Source organism: Ursus americanus, chromosome 30 (assembly GCF_024610735.1).
Source record: "Ursus americanus isolate L20-20 chromosome 30, mUrsAme1.1.p, whole genome shotgun sequence".
In the NCBI taxonomy this organism is placed as follows: Eukaryota; Metazoa; Chordata; class Mammalia; order Carnivora; family Ursidae; genus Ursus; species Ursus americanus.
In genome coordinates this window covers 27,259,401-27,282,682 of record NC_142156.1, presented here as the reverse complement: position 1 = coordinate 27,282,682, position 23,282 = coordinate 27,259,401, and the positions used below count along the sequence as shown (strand labels likewise).

At 37.8% G+C, this 23,282-nt stretch overlaps 1 protein-coding gene across 5 annotated transcripts in view; it reads left to right on the top strand.

The window, feature by feature from the left end:
- PTPN2 (protein tyrosine phosphatase non-receptor type 2) overlaps positions 1 to 23,282 on the top strand; it is an 82,247-nt gene that overhangs the window by 50,553 nt on the left and 8,412 nt on the right. For all 5 annotated transcript variants that reach the window (XM_045815083.2, XM_045815080.2, XM_045815081.2 and 2 more), the window contains exons 4-8: positions 2 to 100; positions 4,096 to 4,233; positions 11,344 to 11,553; positions 13,279 to 13,431; positions 19,133 to 19,314. In XM_045815083.2, the coding sequence (XP_045671039.1) occupies positions 2 to 100; positions 4,096 to 4,233; positions 11,344 to 11,553; positions 13,279 to 13,431; positions 19,133 to 19,314 (782 nt within the window). The remainder of the gene's footprint in view (position 1; positions 101 to 4,095; positions 4,234 to 11,343; positions 11,554 to 13,278; positions 13,432 to 19,132; positions 19,315 to 23,282) is intronic.

Sequence of the window (23,282 nt, the reverse complement as noted above, 5' to 3'; positions counted from 1 at the left end):
GGGTCCACTTCCTAATACAGGTTGCCATTTCTGGCTCATGGTTTGGCAGCAAAACACCAAAGCAGTTGTCATGCTAAATCGAGTTGTGGAGAAGGAATCGGTGAGTAACACTTAATATTTGCAACTTAGTGTACTGCCTATATCATTAGCTTATAAATGTTCTCATATTTCTTTTGGGGTATTCATTCATTCACTGGTTTTGGCCTTGAATTGCTAAAGGCTAGCGGTCAGGCTGTTTCTGACCAGAAGTAGTATATCCTTTTCCTCTCTTGCCTTAAGTATTTAAATAATAGTTGTACATCACTACCCTCCAAGATGTAAACATAATGAAACAAATATTGACCAGTGGTGACACAGATCTTTGGAATCCCTAGGCTTCATTAGAATTTTTACAATTTATTATTATCAAAATCTTGAAAAGTTTGTAAAAGATTAAAGTGAAAGGTTTTTGTATATGAGTTTTTATGGACTCTTCGGTCATGAGACCGTGAGTTTGGAAATGTATAAATTTATTGAAACTTGAGGTAAAGTCTAAACACAGTGCTAATTAGTTGAGTCTTTTAACTTTTGTACATTTAGATTCTTTTTCTGTCAAAGAAGCAAATTGGAAGGTATTGTCAGTAAGGTCTCTTCAGCCCAAGATCTTCAGACTCCTGATTCTTACTTTTTTCTAAATTCATATTTGGTGGCTTTCGATGGTTTTGCGAATTATTCTACTCTCTTTCAAATCCTCAGTGGCATTCACATACCAGAATGTCCAGCAATGTTAGCATAGTTATTTACAGTGGCTTTTTCATTACTTAAAAATTAAGTGATGGTGACATTGTTTGAACACTTTGAGCAGCTTTACAAAGTAGATGGTTTATAAGTTTCATCGCTCCTTTTGTTGTATAATTACTATATGAGTAAGATAAGACCGCCACTAGAAATTAGAAGTCATATTTATGGTGGCTAGATCTAGATGCTTAATAAGATTCAGGTTTAATTATTTTGGGGAAGATGACTTCATGGGTGATACTGCTTTGTTTACGAAGAGGCCCATAAGGTCTGATTATCTTTCTTTTTATGGTGTTAGCAGCCATTGCTGGTCAGTGCTTAGTTCCTTAACTACTTAGGGGTTACAGAATAGTGATATTCCAATTTTATCATTCCTTCTTACATTTTTGTTGGAATACTTCTATAGAAAGAAACTTTCGTAGCGCCTGGGGGCAGAGTCAGTTAAGCGCCTGCCTGACTCTTGGTTTAGGCTTATGTCATGATCTCAGGGTTTTGATATCAAGCCCACGTTGGGCTCCACACACAGCATGGAGTCTGCTTAAGTTTCTGCTTGAGTTTCTCTCTCCCTCTCCCTCTGCCTCCCCCTCTCTTTCTCTCTTTAATAAATCTTAAAAAGAAAAGAAAAGAAACTTCCCTTCTAATTAGCTGACCACTTTTATATAGGAAAAGCAGTTTTCAAAATAGTTGATTGCCTAGCGTCCTCAGCAGGTGACCAGTTAGGATTTTTTGGTGTGGGGGCAGCGGCAGGAGGGGATCAATTGTTATGAACTCATAGATTTAAACATATTTGATGTACTTCATTCCATCGCAGTTATTATCCATCTTAGTAATTGAATTATTCCTCTGTTGGCTAGAAGGAATCTCTTCAAGTTGGGCTCTGAATCAGAAACCTAAGACATAAAACCAAAGAGTCTTTAATAATTTTCTTTAGTCTTTAGTCTCTAATAATTTTCTTACTATCTGGAATGACTACTTAATCTCTACTCCATAGAATCCATAGAATCAGCCATTTCTGTAAGGAACCTTGGTTTCTTTTATTGGGCAATGGTATTTCAAGATGTCAATAAAAATAAGGATGTTTACTGATGCTGGGTTGATCATTGTTTTTAGAGCTTTTTGGTGAACAGAGCTAAGGAAAAAATATGTTTGTGCGTTAGATAACATACTTCAAGTGTTCATAATGATACTTCCAGTTCAAATTTAGAACTGTAGGTGGTTGGCTTTAACCCTTTCTATCTTATATCTGTTGCCTCCTTTTTCCATACCATGAATCCTGCTTCTCAAAGACAGTACGGATAAAGAATATCTTATGATGACTCATTTACTTTGTCCCATATTACACACCAAAAATACTCATAATAAGAGTATCGACTCCATCACCAAAATAATTACTGAAAAAGTTTCAAATTTTTTGTTTTTCCTGTCTCTGTTTTTAAGTTGTACTTTACCTGCCTTGTTCGAGTATATAACATACTATAGTCTCTCTTTTATGTCCCTTGCGAAATCTTAGTTCTACATGTAAATATATATTTAATTTACACTGTTGGTCTTACTGATGTCTCTCCCGTTGTTCTGTAGACAGCTCATTCTGTAGCACATCCTTTAAAAGGGCCTCATAGGCATTATAGTTCCTGATGTCTTACCTGTCGGTGAGAGTTTAATCTGCTTTCTTCATTCTTAAAAGTCACTTGGGCAGGATATAAAATCTTGGCTGACATTTGCTTTTCTTTGAGCAACTTAAATACATTACTCCATTTCCTTTTGGCATAACAGATTACTGACAAAGTCAGTTGGACATCTGATTTTATTTCCCTTGTAAGTCATGTGTTCTTTTTATCTAGGTTACCCAAAGGCTTTTTTCCCTCCCAAATCCCATTAATTTTACCAAAATATGTCTTAGTGTTGGTCATTCTGGGTCAGTTTTTCTGGACGCGTAGTATGCTCTTTCAATACGTGATTTTTTTTTTTTTTTAAAGAAAAATGTATTGATTATTCTTGTTAGTGTTTACTGTTGGCTTGCTTTAGTGTTCTTCTTTGGGTCCGCCTATTATACACGTTAGATTGTCTTTGCTTATTCTTGTATTTGTCACTTTCTCTTAAGTCCTGTATCTCCATTCGTTTTTTATTTAAGAAATGTCTTCCTTTTCCTCTTCTTTTTTTCCTAGGACATCTTCTGTTGTGTTTATTCATGCCTCTCTGTTCCTTTTAGTTTAGTCTTCATTTCTGAAATGATATTTCAGATATTGATTTGTAATTTTTTTCTGTCTCCTATCACCTCATTTCTGAGTTGTTCTCATTCTCATTTATGCTCTTTCACTTCTTGTATCATATTTAAAATGTCTTTTAGCACCTTTGGAAGTATCCGCTCGTAGTAATTATTTGTTTGGTGGTGGTGTTACTGTTGGTGATTTATAGCTGTTCGTGATTTGGAAAAGAAGAAATGACCATATTTTATATGACATTTTTGTGGTGTTTTTTTCCCTAAAGAAGTGGCTCTTCACCTCACCTTGCCATGGTCTGTTGGCCTCATAATTTGGCTTTTGGGAAGATGCTTTTATTGTCACAAATAGGAATTCCATATTAGTAGTTCTGCCAGAATGTACCTAGATAAAGGGGGCTTATCTTCTTCTTCATTTAAAGATGTTATTTATTAGAGGGAGAGAGAGGGAGAGAAAGCGTAAGCAGGGAGAGGGGTAGAGGGAGAGAGATAAGCAGGCTCCCTGCTGAGTGGGGAGCCTGACATGGGGCTCCATCCCAGGACCCTGAGATTATGACACCAAGCTGAACGAAGTCAGATGCTTAACTGACTGAGCCACCCAGGCGCCCCAAAGGGGGCTTATCTTCTGATTCGTTCCCCTGACTTAATTTTAGTAAGTGAATATACAATGTTATTTCTAGATAAATAGTATTTGGTAGCAGATTCATAGGTATTTGTAGAAAATACTTGTAAAATAAAGCCCTTTCCATACTATTTGAAGAAAAGATTCTTACAAGAGGTTGATAATTTTAGAAATGTAAAGTGAATGCCAGTATGATGTTAAAATATAGGTTATCATGCTTTGGAAATGACAGATTCACTTTTATGAACATATCTGTTTATGGCTTTTTTAGTATAAGTTATAGGAACATTTTACAAACCTGCTTTTATAAAATGTCAATCTTATTAAAATACATTGAGCCTCAAATTACAGTGCAATTGTTCATAGATTTGGGTACTTGAAAAAATATAGCATATATGTGTATGGTTTGTCTTCCTTTCCCCGCTTTTTAGGGTTTCATAATGTCTATGAACTAATATCTACATATTCTTAAATTTAGGTTAAATGTGCACAGTACTGGCCAACAAAAGACGATCAAGAGATGCTGTTTAAAGAAACAGGATTCACTGTCAAGTTCTTGTCAGAAGATGTGAAGTCATATTATACAGTACATCTACTACAGTTAGAAAATATCAGTGTAAGACTTTTCATGCCCAAAAGATTGGACTTTATATTGCTGATTTCCAGAATTACTTTTTGTCATTAGATTTGAAGTTTGAGGCTGCACGTACATTTCGATAGTATCTACAGTAGTACATAGCCATGACCATGGTGTTTACATTGCGTTTCCTATATGCAGTAGCTCTCTGAGGACTCTTGAGAAGACCTAGAAACTAAGGATTTTGAAGTTCAGGTTGATAGATGAGGATTGAAGATAATTTATTAAGATTACTTGGGGATGAGGAGAGAGAGCTTTATAATCAGGCTAACGTGGATTAAAATCCCAGCTCTGTTGTTTAGTAGAAATGCCCTTGGGACCTGTTCCTCAACGTCCCTCGTCCTTTGCTCATCTGTAAAGCAGAGATTGTAATAGCGCCCCCTCAGGGCTGTCATGGAGATCAGATGAAGATGTGTATGCGGAACACGGGGTGTAGAACAGTTGCACATAATTGGTGCTTCTGAGGGTGGCAGGCGAGTCAAGAAAATAACTTACTGGAATGTTGTTAATTCAGATGATTCACCACAGAGACATTTGTCCTTACTGAATTGAGGAAAATGGTGAAATAATTTAGCACATGGTCCCAAGAACGTTTACTGGGCCTTTGCCAGAAATACAAGAATTGTTCCTTATTTCTTGGTTGAGATACATGGACATGGTGGGTTGTGAACCTGCTGTTGTCAGGTTGGGGATCAAAGCATTGCTCCCCCTTTTACCACCTACCTGTTTTGTCTTCTTTGTGTTGGAATCAGGGTAACTGGGAAATATGAAATGAGATAAGAAAACTAGAAAATAGGAAAAATATTTGCGAAAAAATGATTTCAGGAATGTATCTAGTCTATATAGTGAGATACTGTTTTAGTTAACCATTAACTGAATGAAATGATTAACATGGGATCATTGACCAAAAGAAGTTTTCTAGAGAAGGGATATAGAAAGTGCATCTCTCTCACACACACACACACACACACACTCTCTCTCTCTCTTAGAAATGTAGAAATACATTTTATGGTGGATCTCTTCGAACACCTCTGTTTTTTGCGGCCGACTGCAAGCACAGGTGCATACTGTTGAGGCCCAGGCCCAGCTTCCCATGACGTCCATAAGTAAGCTTTTTATGTGATCTCTTAGGTTATCTAAGAAGCCTCAAGGTTGGGAATTACAGGACTTAGATTTATTTATGAATTTCCCTTATTGTAGTTTTTTGCACCAACTATTCCATTTACATATGTCTTAAGCCGCCCCGGGATACCTCAACAACTGTTTGATACTAGATCGTGCGTTCCTTATTCCCAGAAACAGAACTGCTTTTCTATAAACTTCTCATGGTTCTTCGAATCATCTTCTCTTGGTATTTATCCCAGGTACCTCATCTGCTTCTGGCATTAAAACTGATTTGAATGGAGAAGGGCATAGATGTTTTTCCCTGTTTCTGAAACCTATCCTAATTCAGAGTTGATCCATACCTTAATAATAAAATCAAATGAATTTTGTTATTTTGTTTCTCATTTTGCAAAGCACTTTTACATATATATTATTTGACCCACAGCCTTCCTATAATGTGATAGAGTAAATAGTCTTAATATTTCCATATTTCCTGTATTTTTTAAAAACCTAAAATCCATTAGGTTATAAGATTTTTCCTGTAAATAGATTACTCAGCTAATAAGTGACAGGCCAGAACTCAAATCCAGATCTCCTGACTTGGAATGACATGGGGCTAAGTCTTTTGAAAGAAGTGCTAATTGTCCTAGTAAAGGAAGATTCTTGGTTCTAAAGCATCTTTCTGAATTGAAGCATGTGAACTGGCCAACCACTGTTTTAGTTGTTAGCAACTGTGATTTCTTATTGGCCTGGGTTCAGAGTCCACCATAATTAATAGCAACGGTCTGTTTACGTTCTACCTTAGAATCTTTAGTAAGAACTAGGAATGTTAGAAGAACAAAATAGCATTTCAGCATAAGAAGCAGAATTGCATTTGGTTAAGTATTTCCATTCTGGATCCAGATTTCCTGAGTTTAAATCCCAACTGTACGCCTTCTGGCTGTGTGACTGTCCCACTATTTACCCTCTGTGCCTAGTTTCTCATCTACAGAATGAGGATAAGGACACACATACCTCAAAGAGTTGCTATAAGGATCAAGTGAATTGATGCTGAAACAGGCCTGAGACTCCTTGCGGGATTCACAATTATTAGCTTTAGTTGTGCGCATCTGTTACCTTTGTCATATCAATGAATTGGGAAGGACTGCAGGAACAAAGGCAGTTGAACAAGTTGAGGGAGAAAGAAATACCAAATGAGGGAGAGAGGTGATGCTGCAGGTGGGGGGTGGTCACCAGCCTCACGGGGAGCTGCAGAGAACTGGTTTGCTGCTAAAGGAGTCTAACTTGTATGTATTAACAGGTCTGGGGCCAAAGCTGTGAGCTGTGTGGGCCCTGCTCTTTTACAGACCTCTGGTCTAAGGGAGCAGGAAAGCTGCACACCAGCAGCCCTTTGCAGTGTCTTCATTAGAGCTAAGAGTTTGAACTCTTGCCCCTGAATGAAGAGGTTCCATCTCCGCTTTTAAAGTGGCCCGGTGACTTAAGCTACGGGGAAGGTTTTGCAGGGCTTTTAAAGTGTAAGGTCATCTAGAGTGCTTATTTGTCTTTCAGGATTTTCTTTTTAGTTGCTCCTCACTATTTTCCATAATATTGTTGGCCAGCTTTGTGTTTCTCAAGTTCCAGGAATACTGTTGTAATGCTGGCTGCCTTCTATTTCTCTGTCCCTGTAGATTTGCCCAAAACAGGATGAGTGCCTAATTATTATCATGCTCAGCTGGGATTTGATTCAAAATAGTTTAAACAGTTTATCCTACCTGGAGTGTCATCCTCTCTTCTCTACCTCTTTATATCCTGTGCAGCCTTCAGGACCACCTCTTGGCCCATTTCTTACTCAGGTCTTTCTTAATTCATCTATGATGCATTCATTCCTTTTTTTTTTTTTTTTTAAGAATTTATTTATTTGACAGACAGTGAGAGAGAGAAGAACATAAGCAGGGGGAGGGGGAGAGGGAGAAGCAGGCTTCCCGCTGAGCAGGGAGCCAGACATGGGACTGGATCCCAGGACCCTGGGATCATGACCTGAGCCGAAGGCAGACGCTTAACGACTGAGTCACCCAGGTGTCCCTGACGCATTCATTCCTAATCGCTGTGATCTTACACTTCTCGCCATAGTTTAAATTTTACCATTTTACTGGCTTATTTAGTACTTGCGCATGTATGTACTTTGACTCCATAACAAGGTTTTCAGCTCCCCATGGGTAGTCCTTACCTGTTACGTTTGTGCTTCCCTCTGCCATTGCACCGAGTGAGTGGTTATTCTAAAACACAGGCGTGATCCTTCCACCCTGCCCTAAAATATCTTTCTCTGTGGCCGATGCAGAAGTCCAAGACCCAGCCCAGACTGGTCCTTCCTCCTTGTCTGCCACCACAGGCACTCGGGGTTTGTTCTTGCTGACAGTCCTACACTTCTCAAATAGGCTGATCCTTGGGGGCCCGACACCTCTGTGTATTGCTTTTCTCTCTGCTTAGACGGCAAGCCCCATGCCTACCTGTTTCTGTCACTCTCCTCTCCTCCTGATCTGGTGAGTTTTGTTCATCTTTCAAAATGAATTACAATAACTAATTATTTAATACAGACCATATAATGATCCTGGCAAAAAATTGTTGAGGGACCGAACTGAGGCACTGACGGTGACCTACAGATCTCGTATAAATTTGTATTTAGGAAATAGGGTTCACAAACTTTGCTGCTCCTTGGTGTAGAGGAAATACTAAGTGAAGCAGCTGAAAATGTGGAGAGGTTTACAATTGATTGGAGCTTATTAGAGGCTACGATAGAGACGATTAGTATAATTGTTTCAGAAAAGGTATTTGTTAAGTATTTACCATATGCAGGCATAGGTTAGGCACTTTACATTCACTGTTTCATTTATTCCTCACAATAGCCTTATAAGGTAAGTACTGTTTTTAACCATTTACAGGTGACAAAATTGGCCTTATGATGAAAGTCTTGGAAATATAATCTTACTACTTCTGTAAATGCCCGAAGTGTGAAAATAATTGGGCCTAGGACCAAAGAGCTGCATAGATTTCTTTGTAAGAATTAGAAAATTTATAATCTTATCTATCTGTATAAAATAAGAGTTAACTTTGAATTTGAATGGCTTTAGGTGGCATACACTGAAATTGCTATAAGCCTGCTGTTGCCCATGGTCTTATACCTACTCAGTTCCTAGCTTATCTTCCTGGCCTCCATATATATTGAATTAGATATCCTTATTCAAGGATAGAATTCTCCTTCAAAATATATAAATAAGATTCACCTTAAAAAGAACAGTGAACCACTGACACTTTGTGCAGAGTGTGGTATATATAATGCAGTGTTTTACAAAGAAGATTTGGCAGGCATGTGCAGATGGGGACAGCCATGTAATTGCGAATGCAACCAGGTGTGCATGGGTGCAACCAGGTGTGCACGGGGTGTGAGGTCAGCAGTGGGAGGGGATGGGAGAGGACAACTGGGCATCACAGGAGGACTGATGTGATTTAATGATCTGGGAGAAGGAAAGGGGCCTTCAGCCAGTTTTGAAGTAAGGAGTTTGTCAAAAAGTGTAAAGTCTGCATGTAGACCTTGTTTGGAATAAAGATGAATTTTGATTTAGCTCTCTAGCCTTTGGCAATCCTTTTTTCCCCTCTCATTTTTTTTCCAGCACAGAAAAGAGAGAGAAGAGGCCCAGTCAAGCATATAAACAGTTCTCAGTAGTAAACATATGGATCTTACTGCTTCATGAAGTGTTCCTTTGGAAATTGTATGATTTTTGTGAGCTGTGATTTTGAATCTTGTTTCAGTAGGGACACATTAATAAAAATTAACTTCTTAAGAAGTTCTTTAGTCTGGTCCTGTTAGGGGAAGAAAAAGACTGATTCTCAAAAATCTATTAGTGGGGAAGACTGCATTATACAAACAGTCGTGAACGTTTCTGGGAACTGGCTTTGAGTATCCCAGACAGCGTGACCTGAATTCGAAAAATATCAAGAGACTGCTAGTCTTGAGCCAAAATCATACAGGCGCAAAAAAAGCAAGCAGTTGTTCAGGACTGTGGGTTAATTCTAGATTTTAAGCCAGGAGGTGATGCCGTAAGTGAGCATAAGGGAGTAAAAAACTGTATGGGAAGACTGAGCCATACCTTGCAGAGCACAGCTCACAGGTGAGCAGGGTTCTAGCACCACCCCTCCCAGACCTGGGAGCACCGGCAGGCCCACAGGGGACCTGATTTAGGCTCACAAGGCAAACTCTGGCCCTGCTGTGCAAGGTCAGCACTGCATGGTGGCAGATGACCACAACAGGGCAGTCGTTGGGGATGGGGTGGGACCACAACACAGCAGTTGTTGGGGGTGGGGTGGAAGGGGGTAAACACTCCCCCTGGAATCTTAGACCCTGTTTAAAGGAAGATGTGACTTGGAGTTCTCCATGCCCCTGGGCTACAGCAAGAGTAGCCACTTTAGCCCATTCCCGTGCTGGTATGATGTTGTTACCTGTCCATTTATGGCTTTGTAAGAAGAAACTAAAATTTACCTGTCTTATTTTGCAATGTTTTCAGTACCTATTTTTAATACAGTAAATTTAATTTTAGATTTACTCCCCCCCCTTTTTTTTTACATACAGTAGCTATAATTTTAGAAGGAAATGTTTTGAAATTTAGCAATCCCAGTGATCATTTTAATTCTATCTGCTAGTACCTTTAGTATGTTGAGAACCTGTGGATCAGTGTATTTGGAATTGTGAAAGCTGAATTTTAAGAAAATTAGTCACTGAAAGTATATAATGTGAAATTTTTAAAAGAATTTCTGCACTGTATTTTATCACTGTTATACCTCATATAACCAAGTCTGGGACTTAGGAGTTTCTTTCTACTAAAAAAAGGGGAAAGTTTATTTTTAAAAAAAATGAAAGTGAATTTTGAAAACTTGTACCAAAAGCAGGATGTTGTAATAATAATCTTTAGCTGTTAACCATTAAAATTATTATGTGGGGTTTCTTTTTTCCCCCCTAATGTTGCTTGTATGGCTTCTCCCTCCAAAAACATCCTGCAATGAAACTGAAATTGCACGGAGATATGTTAGAGGGTTATTGTTTCGGTTTGCAAAAATGAAGACTAGAAGGCATCAGAATGCTTCTTGGGGCAAAAGGCAGCTGGCAAAAGCTTAGGAACATTTTCATAATGAGTTAGTCAGAAATAAAGCTCATCAGGAATATCCAGGAAGTGATAGTGAATGCCAGGCAGGCTTTAAGAGACAGGAAGCATTTAGCATATTGGTAAACCATTTTAGCACATCAGCAAAGTCATATAAACAGTTTTAAGATTGGAAATTATTACCGTGGGGAAAAGCGGCAATTAGAGAGCAATTTCAATTAAAAACGTAAAGATTGTTTCTTTAAATTAATTTTTGAGTTGCTCCTCTGAGCCTGTGTAGCAGAGTCTACAAGATAACTCATATAATGAGAAAAATTGTATGTAAAAATGTTGGGCCTTCTTAAAAAGGAAACCATTAATACACGTAAAATTACACTGGTAGGATTTTTTTTTTTTAAATAGGAAAAAAAAGGAACACTTATCATGATGTATGAATTAAAATATTGGCCACATGTATGGTATAGGTCGGTGGTTAAGAGCTTCCCAGTCAGGCTCCGCCATTTTCTCAGTGTGTCGCCGTGGGTAAATTGCTTAACCTTTGGCCTCTGTTATCTCATCTGGAAAAGGAGTTTTATTAGGATTGTTGTATGGGTTGAGTTAATACATAAAAAGCTTAGGACATGACTGCAAAATAATATTTTAGAAATGTTAGCTATTATTAATAAATTCCAAATTCTCCTGAAGAACTCCAAACTGGTGTGAGTGATAATCAAAAGCCAAACAAAAAAAAAAAATCGTGGTACAAAAGTCCATAAGGACTAAAAGCATTACACGAAACACATATTCTTTCTGAAGTAGTTTTTTCAAAGAAAAGAAATTAGAACTAACTTTTCCCTTGATTTTCACTTTTTAGAGTGGTGAAACCAGAACAATATCTCACTTTCATTATACTACCTGGCCAGATTTCGGAGTCCCTGAATCACCAGCTTCATTTCTCAATTTCTTATTTAAAGTGAGAGAGTCTGGTTCCTTGAATCCTGAACATGGGCCTGCAGTGATCCACTGTAGTGCAGGCATTGGGCGGTCAGGCACCTTTTCTCTAGTAGATACCTGTCTTGTTCTGGTAAGTGCTTCTTATGCTCTAACTTTAGTCTTGTTTAATTTTTTATTGTTTTCCCTGGCAGAAGTAAACTCTAATGTCGGTATCCCAGAACTGTGATATTCAAACTCAAACTTCTGCCTTCTTCAGAAAAATCTAAAAAATTTCACTTATACCCTTTTAACTGCCTCTTATTTGTGAGTGGTGAGGCTCTGTCCAAGATGATTCTAGAGATCTCCAAGACTTTTTTTCCCCTGGTAGCTTTATATTACAAAAATAGTACGTCTTCCCCTTTCCTTGTTTTTCGAATATAAAAGATATATATAATACTGAATTCCTTCCAACTCAAACAAGCACAACATTTCTCTTGCCCTGAGTTTCCTTATTTACAAACTAAGGATAATGATACGATTTTCCTCACAGGGCTGTTTCGAGAATTACATGAATTAATAGATTTAGAACACTTAGAACAGTCCCTGGTATTTTCTAAGCACTCAATAAATGTTAGTATTATTATTCCCCTGAGATTCCGATCTCTGCCCCCCAAGGGCTGTATCCTTTCTCCACCAACCCATTCCCAGCCCCAGCCTGGATACAGGCCTGTGCCTTTTCTTCTTAGAACGTCCATTTTTCCTTACATGGGGCATAAGGCATCTCTAGAGTATAGGAGTGATTGAGTCTTAACACACTCACTGTATTACTTAACTACTCTGCCTGTAAGTAATATACTTCAATCAAAAACTGGATTGTTACAGGGTGCCTGGGTGGCGTAATCGGTAGAGCATGCAACTCTTGATCTTGGAGTCATGAGTTGAAGCCCCATGTCAGGCATAGAGCATACTTAATTTAAAATTAAAATTAAAAAACAAAAAAGTTTAAAAGAAAACCGGGTTGGGACACCGGGGTGGCTCAGTTAGGCGCCTGACTCTTGGTTTGGGCTCAGGTCGTGATCTTGGTCATGCAGTCAGTGCAGAGTCTGCTTGAGATTCTCTCCCTCTCCCTCTCCCCCTCCTGCCCCACACTCACTCACTCTCTCTCTCAAATAAGTAAATTCTTAAAACTGATTGTTCTATTAAAGTGAACTTTGACACGTTTTAAAAAAATTCTACTGTCTATTCACTTAATGGTGAATGATTATTAAAAACCAGATTGTGTGTTTGTGCCTATTCCCTGCCAGACGTAACTTCCACCTTTTTTCTTTTTCAGTTGGGGTGAGGGTTATGCTGGTTATAATACGAGATCGATAGTCCGGAGCTGGTGCAGTGACTTAACAGTGTCATTGTGGATCTAGGCTCTTACTGTCTTTCTTCTCCACCATCTTTAGATGGCTGCTGGACACAGACATGAAGGCAGAAGGGCGCTGGGCAAAAAAGATTTACTTCTGTCAAGACCTTTAAAAAAAAAGAACACTAATCTCAGTGGATTTATCTTTACATTAAGCCAGAACTGGTCATAAGTTCTAACTTAGACAAACACTGGCCAAAGTAAATAAGATTAGTATGATTGGTTTGGAATCAGTTGTATATCTGCTAACAGCCTCCATCTACTGCTTGAACAGTTGAAGTGTGGGGAAGGTGTTGGAATGGGGTAGCTGTTTTATACAGAAAGAGTTATAGCTGCAGTGGTAACTTGTTCTTGGGGGAGACACACTGCACATTGCAAAATGCTTAGCAGCTAGCTATCCTGTATTGCTTCTCTTTCCTGGGCTCTCACAACAAAAGGCTTGAATAATTTTTACCTTTCTTGCAGATGGAAAAAGGAGATGATATTAACATTAAACAACTGTTACTGAATATGAGGAAATATCGAATGGGACTTATTCAGACGCCAGATCAACTCAGATTTTCATATATGACTATAATAGAAGGAGCAAAATTTATAAAGGGAGATTCAAATATACAGGTAAACTTTTTTAGGGAAATAAATAATACCTGTGTATTACATATGATTAGCATCAAATATATTTAACTGCACTCCATTGAAGCACTTGTTTTCTCCCTTCCTTCCAAAAAGCATGTTTACATTCATGCGGAAAACCCAGCTGGCCATCTTAAAATTGTAAAGCCTAAGCTCACTTCCTCATACATACCTCAGCCTCATTTTAAATTTTGCCTGTTACTCAAAAGCCCTAGTGGGAACAAGATTTTATTAAAGAAAATGGAATTTTCATGTAAGGAGGTTAGTTTGAGCATTCAAGCATTAAAATAAACCAGAGAATTTTGGTAATTTTAGTACATAAAAGCTTGACCTGCAGTTATAGAATACTTAATTTATGTAATAGATACTTAATTTTGTTAACAGTGAGCAGCTCGAGTACTTATGGCAGACATAACGAAATTCCAGTAGAAAGTTATATTTCTCTGATTGTTGGCTATGCTCTCATGAAGACGTTTTTATTCCACGTTTGCAAAAACTAAGTTGGAAGACTGATTATCAGAAATTGTTATGTACTAACTTAAAATATAAAATAGAAACAGAAGTAACAACAGACCCGCATTTCTTGTCTGATCTGGTCACATAGTATTGGATATAAATAGATTAAATCTCTTTATATTTCTCTTATGAACACATACACTGGCCCTTTAATTTCTGTGATTACTGGGCAAGACAGAAATATTCTGACTAAGCCTCCTTTATAACTCAGATCAGACCACCTGTGATAATGGAATTATATATGTAAATTTCAAAGACAAAATATTCTTAAGCAATTCTGTTTCTCAGCTAACTTTTGTTCTGATCATTAGTATTATTGTAACTATTCAAGAGAAACTATTATCAGTACAATTTTAAGGTCTTATAATCTTGCCACTTGCAACAAGATGGATGGAGCTAAAGTATTATGCTAAGCAAAATAAGTCAGAGAAAGACAGTTACCGTATGACTTCATTCATATGTGGAATTTAAGAAACAAATAACCAAAGGGAAAAAAAGAGAGAGAGAGGCAAACCAAGAAACAAGAGTAAATCTTTAATGAAGAGAAACATGGCCATCTGTCCATAAAGTACTCAGTATGTAGATTAGGCCCACAAAACACTGAGACCCTTCTTCAGAAGTGAGACTTTGGGAACACTGGGTTTGCTTGGCAGTGAACAGTGATTCAGAAGAAGTAAAAGATACCTCAAATGTTTAAGATTAGGAAAATGTCTTTTTTATTTTTAATCTCTGTGAACTTCTCTCCAGTTTGAAGTTGAAAAACTCCAATCTGGAGTTGGAGAAAAGTTAAATAGTTAAACCAAACTTTTTTCACACACTTGTAGCTTCCCTAGTTGTTCATTGCTTATTTCCTGGACGTTCTTACAGACTAATTGTAGGGAAAGTGTGCTGTCCTTTGGATAGTATCCCTCCCTCCACTTTAGAATTTTTTGAAATTTCCTTAGTTTCAGAATATATACTCACTCACTTCGAGGATCTTTTTCACTCCAGAGATGAACTTCATGAACATACTTTTTTTGTGGTCTTTATTATTATTACAACAGTGTAGTTTTTGGCTTGGGAGAGTTTTTTCTGTCTCAGTTTATCTGGTATGTTATAGCCATCAGAGTTTCCATATAGTTTCAGCCAGCACTGCATGCAAACCCAAAGCATTCTCTGCCCCTTCTTCAGGTAGGATGTTGGAAATGTCTCTGTATTTTTCAGGTACTCAGGATCAGAAAAGCCTGTTACCCATTTGGAGGGGTCAGTTTCCACAGAAATGGTCTAAGGGTTCCTGTGCGATGCTATAATTTTTTTTATTATAAGGATAATTAATGAGTAAATGTATATGGATTTGTTTCTTTTACGTAGATATTTTTCTCTGGAACTTTGCTATCCAGTACTGTAGCCATTAACCGTATGTGTTATTGACTACTTGAAATATGGCTAGTCTGAATCGAGATCTGTTTAAAGTATAAAATACACACCAGATTTTGAAGATTAAGTACAGGGAAATAAAGTATAAAATACCTCAATAATTTTTAAAATATTAATTATATGTTCAAATGACAATATTTCTTATATTGAGTTAAATAAAACATATTGTTAAAATTCATCTTTTTTTTAAACACAACTACCAGACATTTGCAAATTGTGTGTGTGACTCCCATTATATTTCACTGGACAGTACTGTTGTGGAACCTTTGCTTAAAATAAAAATTTAAGAGAAGTAAAGTTCTCTGAAATCCTAAACCATAAGATCTAAAGTTAATGTAGAAACCTCAAACTGCATGAATCTAACTGATCCATAAAAGTATCTTTTTTGACATAGAAGGATAAGGTAACCAATTTATAAAAAGACTCTTCTTTCTCTCCATATGGCTACCTCCTCCTCTTTACTCTGAATTTTGGAAGAAGTTACTATTTGTAAGAAGAAAGAAGGGAGCTTCTTTCTGGTGTGAACCTTGTGGCCAGGGGTGTGGGAGGCTGATGCTTCTTGAACCTGTGTATCTCAGGGAACTGTCTGTTCAGCAGTACCTGAGCCATATTTCTGTGTTTCTGATACTTTTTCCTAAAGGGGACCTCTGTCTTCACGACCTTCAGTCTTCATTTGGATTTTATATTATATGAGTGGTATTTTCATTATTGGATACAGTTTTATGTTAATTTTTCTGTGAAGATTTCTGACTTATGTAGAAATAAAGTGATTTAGAACCTGTTGGGATAAAGGAGAGTGGTTAATATTCACAACTAAAGCAGTTGTTTCTGAAATCAGTAAATAACATGTATGTGCTTATAATCATACAACATGCATTTATTTTTGGAAGTTGCCAATGATCTTGACCTACCTAGATAAATACAGATAATTTCTAGTTGGCTCTGAAAATATATCACAAGGCTGGGCATAAAAAGACATTACTCCCAGTATCCATGATGACGTCTAGATTGGCAATTCAGAACTGATGTTGTAAGATCTCTAACTGGTAATTTGGCACTACTAATAAAGTAATTATAGTGGGTTTTGAGTTTAATGACGTCACTTTAAGTGCTCCTTCAAGGGACTTTCTTCAGTGAGAAATGGGTGGGGTTGCAGGTGGTGTGCAGGGCGTTGCTCATAGCAGCCTGTGACATGCGGGAGTGTGGTTCAGCATGAGCATAGATATAGGAAGATAAGAAACTCTCAGTCCAGAAACTCTGTACTCCAGGCCTCAAGATGAGAGAGCTTGAATGAAGTTGTAGCTGATGGATTCCTTGGCTTCCCCAGGCAGCAGTGACAAGCAGGCAGGTGACTTTGGAGTGCCTGCTTGCTTGTGGGTTACAGGGAAGGCAAAGCTGAGTGAGTTTGCTGCCCAGAGACAGGGCAAAATGACACTGCCTTTTTTTCTTTTTAATTCACTAGCATTAAATACCTCCTTTTCTCCAACCTCCCCCCCCGCCCCTTTTGCTGAGTCCTTTTCTTGTTGACAGATTCCAGATTTGTTGCATATTCTGGGAAGTGGTCCAGTAAGATTTGATTTTTGTTATTGTCTTTTGTTTGTTGATGTTGTTGAGTTTTGTCCAAGTATAAGGCCAAGTTGTTATAACTGGGTCCCCAGGAAAGAATCAAAATTAAAAAAAAAAAAATCAGCCTAAATTCTGGAGACAATTTAGCAATTTTTTTGGGTACTTTCTTAAATGATCTGGTATCTGAAATCGATGAGCTTTTCAGAGATACAAATAATCATGAGGGATTGTAGCATGAAAATTTTGGCCCTTCTGTTAATTAGCTGAATAGCCTGGGCAGGTTACCTCTGTTCTCTCAACCCGTCTCCTCTGTAGAAGGGGGATGATAATATAACAGTAGTAGCTCCTACGTCCTGAGGTTCTTCTGAGGATTGAGAGCTGGTGCAGCTGAAGAGTTAGGGCAGTGTGGGTATAGTAAGCGCTTGAGGAGTTTCCCCACATGCATCTTCAATATACAAAATGCTGTCTGGACTGAGTAACAAAAAGGTTAAACGGGAAGAAAGAAAACTGACGTGGTCCTCTAAAGTGAGAACATCTTGCTCTTATGTTCCATCATGGCACTTTCTCAGGTATGGGCAAAACACTCTTTCTGGGTATGGTTTGCATCCTCTTAGGTCCTTGCTCAGGAAAGGTGGGTTCCAATCCATTGTTTCTTAAATAAGTTGAGAGACTTCTTTCCTTGAGGTCTGCTTCCTTTCTGGCCTCATCTCTCAGAGTCAGGCTCTGCATGTTCTTCATCTTCTAGTCAGATAGATCAAACTGTCCTCCAAATGTAGCAAATTACAGAATGTTATATTCTCTAAATTTTTTGTAAATCAACTGTTATAAAAAAGATACATTAATTATGCATCTTAGTAAAATAGTTCTATATGGGAAGGGTAGAGTGTGGTAAAATGCCTTTTTCTTTTTTAATCCCTCTGTTGTAGGATAGTGAAATAACTTAGAAACGAATTTATCAGGGTATCAATGAATTTTCCAAAGATTTTTTTTTTTTTTTTTTACAATCTTAATATACGCGCGTTGTTTTTAACAGCGCCATTTTGTAACCAGAGCAACTCCAGGGAAAGCGTGTTTCATTAAGTTCCAGACACATGTAAATTGCAGTGTTACATCTGTGTTCGAAATCATTAAAATCCTCAGGCAATAAGTTACAGAGTCTCTTATTCATTAGGTTCTAGACTCCTTGCTTCTGTGGTAAGATCTTCAAAGAGGGCCATCCCTGTCCATAGCAAGTCATTCTGCACCAGTGTCAGAGTCATGCATAATCAAAACCACTGGCTCTCACTGCCACGTTTCCTACTCTTGTTATTAGCTGGGAGATGGATGGTTGTGTTCGCAGCCCCTGAAGGACTTGAGGAGCTAGAGGTCCCTCGTGCCCAGGTTATACTTGCCTTCTCCCTCTCTGGCTAGCACTTTGTCACTGCCTTCATCTTCCAGGGGCCCAGATATACTTCGCACCTCTCCTTTCGCTAGGGATGGTGGCAGTGAGGGCAAAGGAATCTTAACATTTGCCAGACGATGCTGGGCATGTTATGTCATTAATCACAATAGGCTCTCAGGGTGGGTGATGACAGCCTGTTGCGTAGAGGAAGGAAATGGAATTTCTCTTCATCTTGGTCTAAATCCTGCCTCCTGAAGTCTAGGCATGCTAGCAGTTTTGTCTGACCTGGTGGTGGGCTAGCTTACCTGGAGCTGGAAAAAAACGAATCACGGTCCTCTGGCCAGAGAGACCTGCCTGGAGATCTCACTGCTGTTCCTCGGTGAGACCAGCCTGGCAAGGAACGAGGAGGTGCTAGATCATATATCCAAGTGCCATGTTGGTCACTGTTTCCGGTGTTAGCAGAGTCTGGCTCTGGCTAAAATCTCACTTACTGTGACTAATGTTTTGGTGAGGTCCTAATATGGTTTGTCTCAAGTAGGTTGAAGTCCACTTGATTTCATTAAGATTATTATATTCAGCTGTATAGTGATGTACATAAATATTAAATGCTTTATTATGTTTAAGTTTTAAGCTTAAAATAGGCACACCTGGAAGAGGTTTTGGTAAAATACCTTTTTCATTCTTCTGTTAGCATCACAGGGTTCTCATAAAGTTGACTATATAATTTCAATTTGCATATCCTTTTTATTTAAAGAAAAGTAAAATTTCAGTGTTTGCATCTGTTTGTCACTTCTCTTCCCTACCTAGAAACGGTGGAAAGAACTTTCTAAGGAAGACTTATGTCCTGCTTTTGATCACTCACCAACCAAAATAATGACTGAAAAATACAATGGTAATAGGATAGGCCTAGAAGAAGAAAAACTGACAGGGGACAGATACACAGGACTGTCCTCTAAAATGCAAGATACTTCGGAGGAGAGCAGCGAGAGGTAAGCTTACGGCAATAACGTGCTTGAAAAGATGAGACTTTTTTATTTTAATCAGTTCAGTGGATATGAACTCGTGTAGGCCCTTTGTTTAAATTGAATTTATGGAGCTATTCATTTATTTGTTACCTAAGGGTATTTAAGTAGTATGTGGTGACATCATTGATCTCAAAGGGCTTTCAGCCCTATTAAGAAGCCAGTACTTACAGACTGCAACCAGTTGGAAAATGGTTTAACTCAATACTAATTCGAGTGCTAAAGTTAATATAATTAGATGCTAAAACATATAGTATGATACAGAAAATAAGTGGTATGAATACCTGCCATTTGTACAAGTATCAGTGTTCGTGCTGTAGTTGTAATCTAATGGATAATGTGCCTTTAATGAAGTTATAAAATAATTTAGTGAGTATTTAAACTTCATTACATTATTGGAAGGGGAGAAGTCTTTAAAAAAAAAAACAAAAAACCCAAAATGCCTTTTTATATTTTTCGAGTTTTGAATCCGTATGAATGTGTAAACATTCCAAGTTTTTAAATTAAAACATTTACATTTCTAAGGCTCTAGTTCTCTCCCACCCATTAGGAAGCTGGTATCCTGAGGTGTGAGGGAATGAGCGTGTTCACTTCACCTCTTCAGCGTCTCTCAGTGATGTTTTCTTTTTGTCGAATATAGTTTTTATTTAAGTGGCACATTTTATGTTTTAGTCCTGTTTGTTACATTGGGATGTTGTGGCACCGCGGAAGTCGTTGAGGTCCCCTGTATATTATAGTAGCTTCACTTCTGTATTTCCCAGTATAAAAATTACCTGAAATATGTGTTACGTATTATACTGAAGAGTTTGTTACAACTTAGCAGTGGTACTCCCTTATTTATGGCTCTGCTGGTTTTAAACTGCAAGTTAAAGCATTAATTTGCTTATTCCTTCTTTCACCTTAAGTATAATATTTTGAAATGAAGAAATCAGGTTTTCAATTACGTTATCTTTCTCAGTGATAAGATTCTCAGGTTCCTAATGGTGTTTTGGCTAGTACCATGTGCAGAATTAAATGGAAAATAGGCTCAATGATTGAATTGGTGTCCTTAGTATTTCAGAGGTGTTGGGTTTTAATCTTTAAGGACACAGACCCAACAAGGTAAACCACGAGTTGTCCAAATTTCACAGTTCCGAGGAGATCCGGAAAACCACTCAGGAGTTACAGAGTGATTGCAGAGGTGGTTTTATTGGGAGCGGGGAGGTGGTGGGTGTATATATTGTTTGCTGTCTCCCCGCAGCCTTCCCCCAGGAGAGAGGAGACCAGACCATGCTTGAAAGCAGAAGCAAAGCCCCAGTAGGAAAGTAAGGATTGTAAGCAGAGAGAACTATTTGAGGGAGCAGGTTGTAGAAAAGTAAAAGAGCATAAAATAAAGATTGCTGTGAAAAATTGTATTGTTCAGTCCTAATAAATTTTCATACTGATCTATAGCTTTGCATTAGGGAGGCTGATAAAATAAATCGAAATCTTACTGAAAGAATTTCCGTTTGAAGGGAGTAGGACACAATACTTTGTTTTCTTTCATTATTAAATATCCTTCAAGTCAGTTTTTTCATATTGAAGGTCTCATTCCCATAGTCACGAAATCAATTTAGTGAGTTATAAAAAAAGCATTTTTAAAATAATAGAATACGATAAAATAGAAATTGGAGTTTAGAGAATAAAATAGATGAGAGTATCACAGATAATAACTATTTTAACATTTTTATATATGTATATATCATATATAAATTCTGTATATTGATATATATATTGTGTGCCTGTATAAATATGTCTGTGTGTGCAGTTACATTGTTGTGATGGTAAGATACTTCTTGCTGTTAAGGTTTACCATCAAAGTTTAAAAGCCAATGTTTGCAATTACGGTGCAATCCATAAACCCAGATCACTGAGTGGAGAACAGTTTGGATAAATGAGACGTCAGGTTATTTGGATCCTGTGCGTTTTCATGGTGTGAAGTATGCCTCTTGAAACACGTATCGGCTATAGCCTGCTGGGCGTGCCATGGTGAGGAATTCCACATGATCCTCCATAGGCAGAGGTCCACAGGAGTCCTTCCGTGCCAGTTTGTGGCTTCTGAATTAGATAACTGTGTAGGAAAACCTGGGCAGGTTATTACATGGGTGTAATTTCCTTAGGCCCAACTAGGTAAATAAAGATTTTATTGTATCACAACTTGAGAATAGTTTTTACTTCTTTGGAATTGGCGTTCTTAAACTAAGTGATGGCGTCTCTTGGTACTTGTTTTCTTTCCATTCCTGAAAACATGTGGGTAGTACAGTTTTGGAAAGCAAGAGCCTCTCTTCCGTTACTGATTTTAAATGGGAAAAATTGTGTTCTCAGCCCAACCAAAACCATAACCAGTTTCTCTAAATATAAATATCCTCTTTAAAAAATCCTCTTAAACTGCTATGTAATATTTCAAGCACTAATTACAGAATCACATAACACTCAGTGAATTCATATTGGGTTTACATGGTAAATATCAACACTGAATAAAAATTGTAATCATCTTCTGTATTGCGATGAAAGTTTTAAATGGAACGATCTGTTAAAGATTCCATCTAAGTTGGAACCAGGTTGTTTGGTGGCCACAGGCTCCCGACAGCAGCAAATCCAGGGATCTGTGGAAGGCTGGCCCCTCGGATGGGAGCTCTGTATTCTTTTGCCTGTTTCATATATGCTTTGCCTGCACTTGAATACAACTTAAATTTTTTTCACTGACGGGTACACACGTATTTGTTAATAGTGAATTTAAATTCAAAGAGCGAATTTTGAGTAATAATTTTTGCAAGTCATTATAGCAAATATTCAGAGAGTTCAGACAGCCGAAGATACCCGGGTATTATATGATAGGTAAAGTGAAGAAGACATTGGAAATCATAGGGCACACAGAGATAGGCAAAATAGAGACCCTGAGTTGCAAATATATTTAGGGGGTAAAATAAGAACTCAGATTAGCAACATCCATTATTTACTGTAAATTAAATGCTGTAAGATAAGAATAGAGGGGCTGTAGGGGTTGAGTGGAGGGAGAAATTGAACAGAATTGAAAGGAGAGGACCAGAGAGAAGATACCTAGTTTAGAGGGGAGCAGGTTTGGAGAATAGCCAAAAACCATTTGGGCAAGAATGAAGTTGCGTACAGCAGGCGAACACTGGATAGTTTCTGTGTGGACATGTGTTTTCAGTTGCCTCGAATACATACCTAGGAATGCAGTTGCTGGGACATAAGGGAACCCTACTTTTCACATTTTGAGGACCTGCCAGTTTTATATAGTGTCTGCATCGTTGTACATTCCCACCAGCACTGTCTGAAGGTTCCAGGAGTCCAAACAAGTTGAACATTGATAAAAAATCCTAATATGTAGTCTACATTCAAATTTCTTTGGTTGTCTAAAAAACTACCGTATAGTTTTTTTTAAAAAGTAACTTTATTTGAGATATAATTTAGATACTATAAAGTTCACTCATTTAAGCATACAATTCAGTGGATTTAGTATATTTATAGAGTCGTGAAACCATCACCCTAATCTAATTTCAGAATATTTTCGTGATCCCAATCTCTTTAGCTATTTAAAGAAATAATCCAAGACCTAATCAAGGATCATTGATTGTGTTTGGTTGATACGATTCTTTGGTCTCCATTAATCTGAAATTGTTCACCACTTTCTTTTTTTTCCTTGCCCTGACTTTGACATTTTTGCAGCTCCTGTACCAGTTGCCTTTTAGAACACTCCACAATCTGGATTCCTCTGATTGTTTCTCATTACTTGATTCAGGTTAAACGTTTTGGCTGGGAGAAAAGTTGGCTCTCAATGTAGTAGACTGAAAGGCACTCAAGATTTTAATCAAGCTACACAACCCGAGAGCTATACTTCAGAAAAATTGCTGTGGTGGTAATATTTAATTCAGAGGCAAAAGTTAGATTTTTGC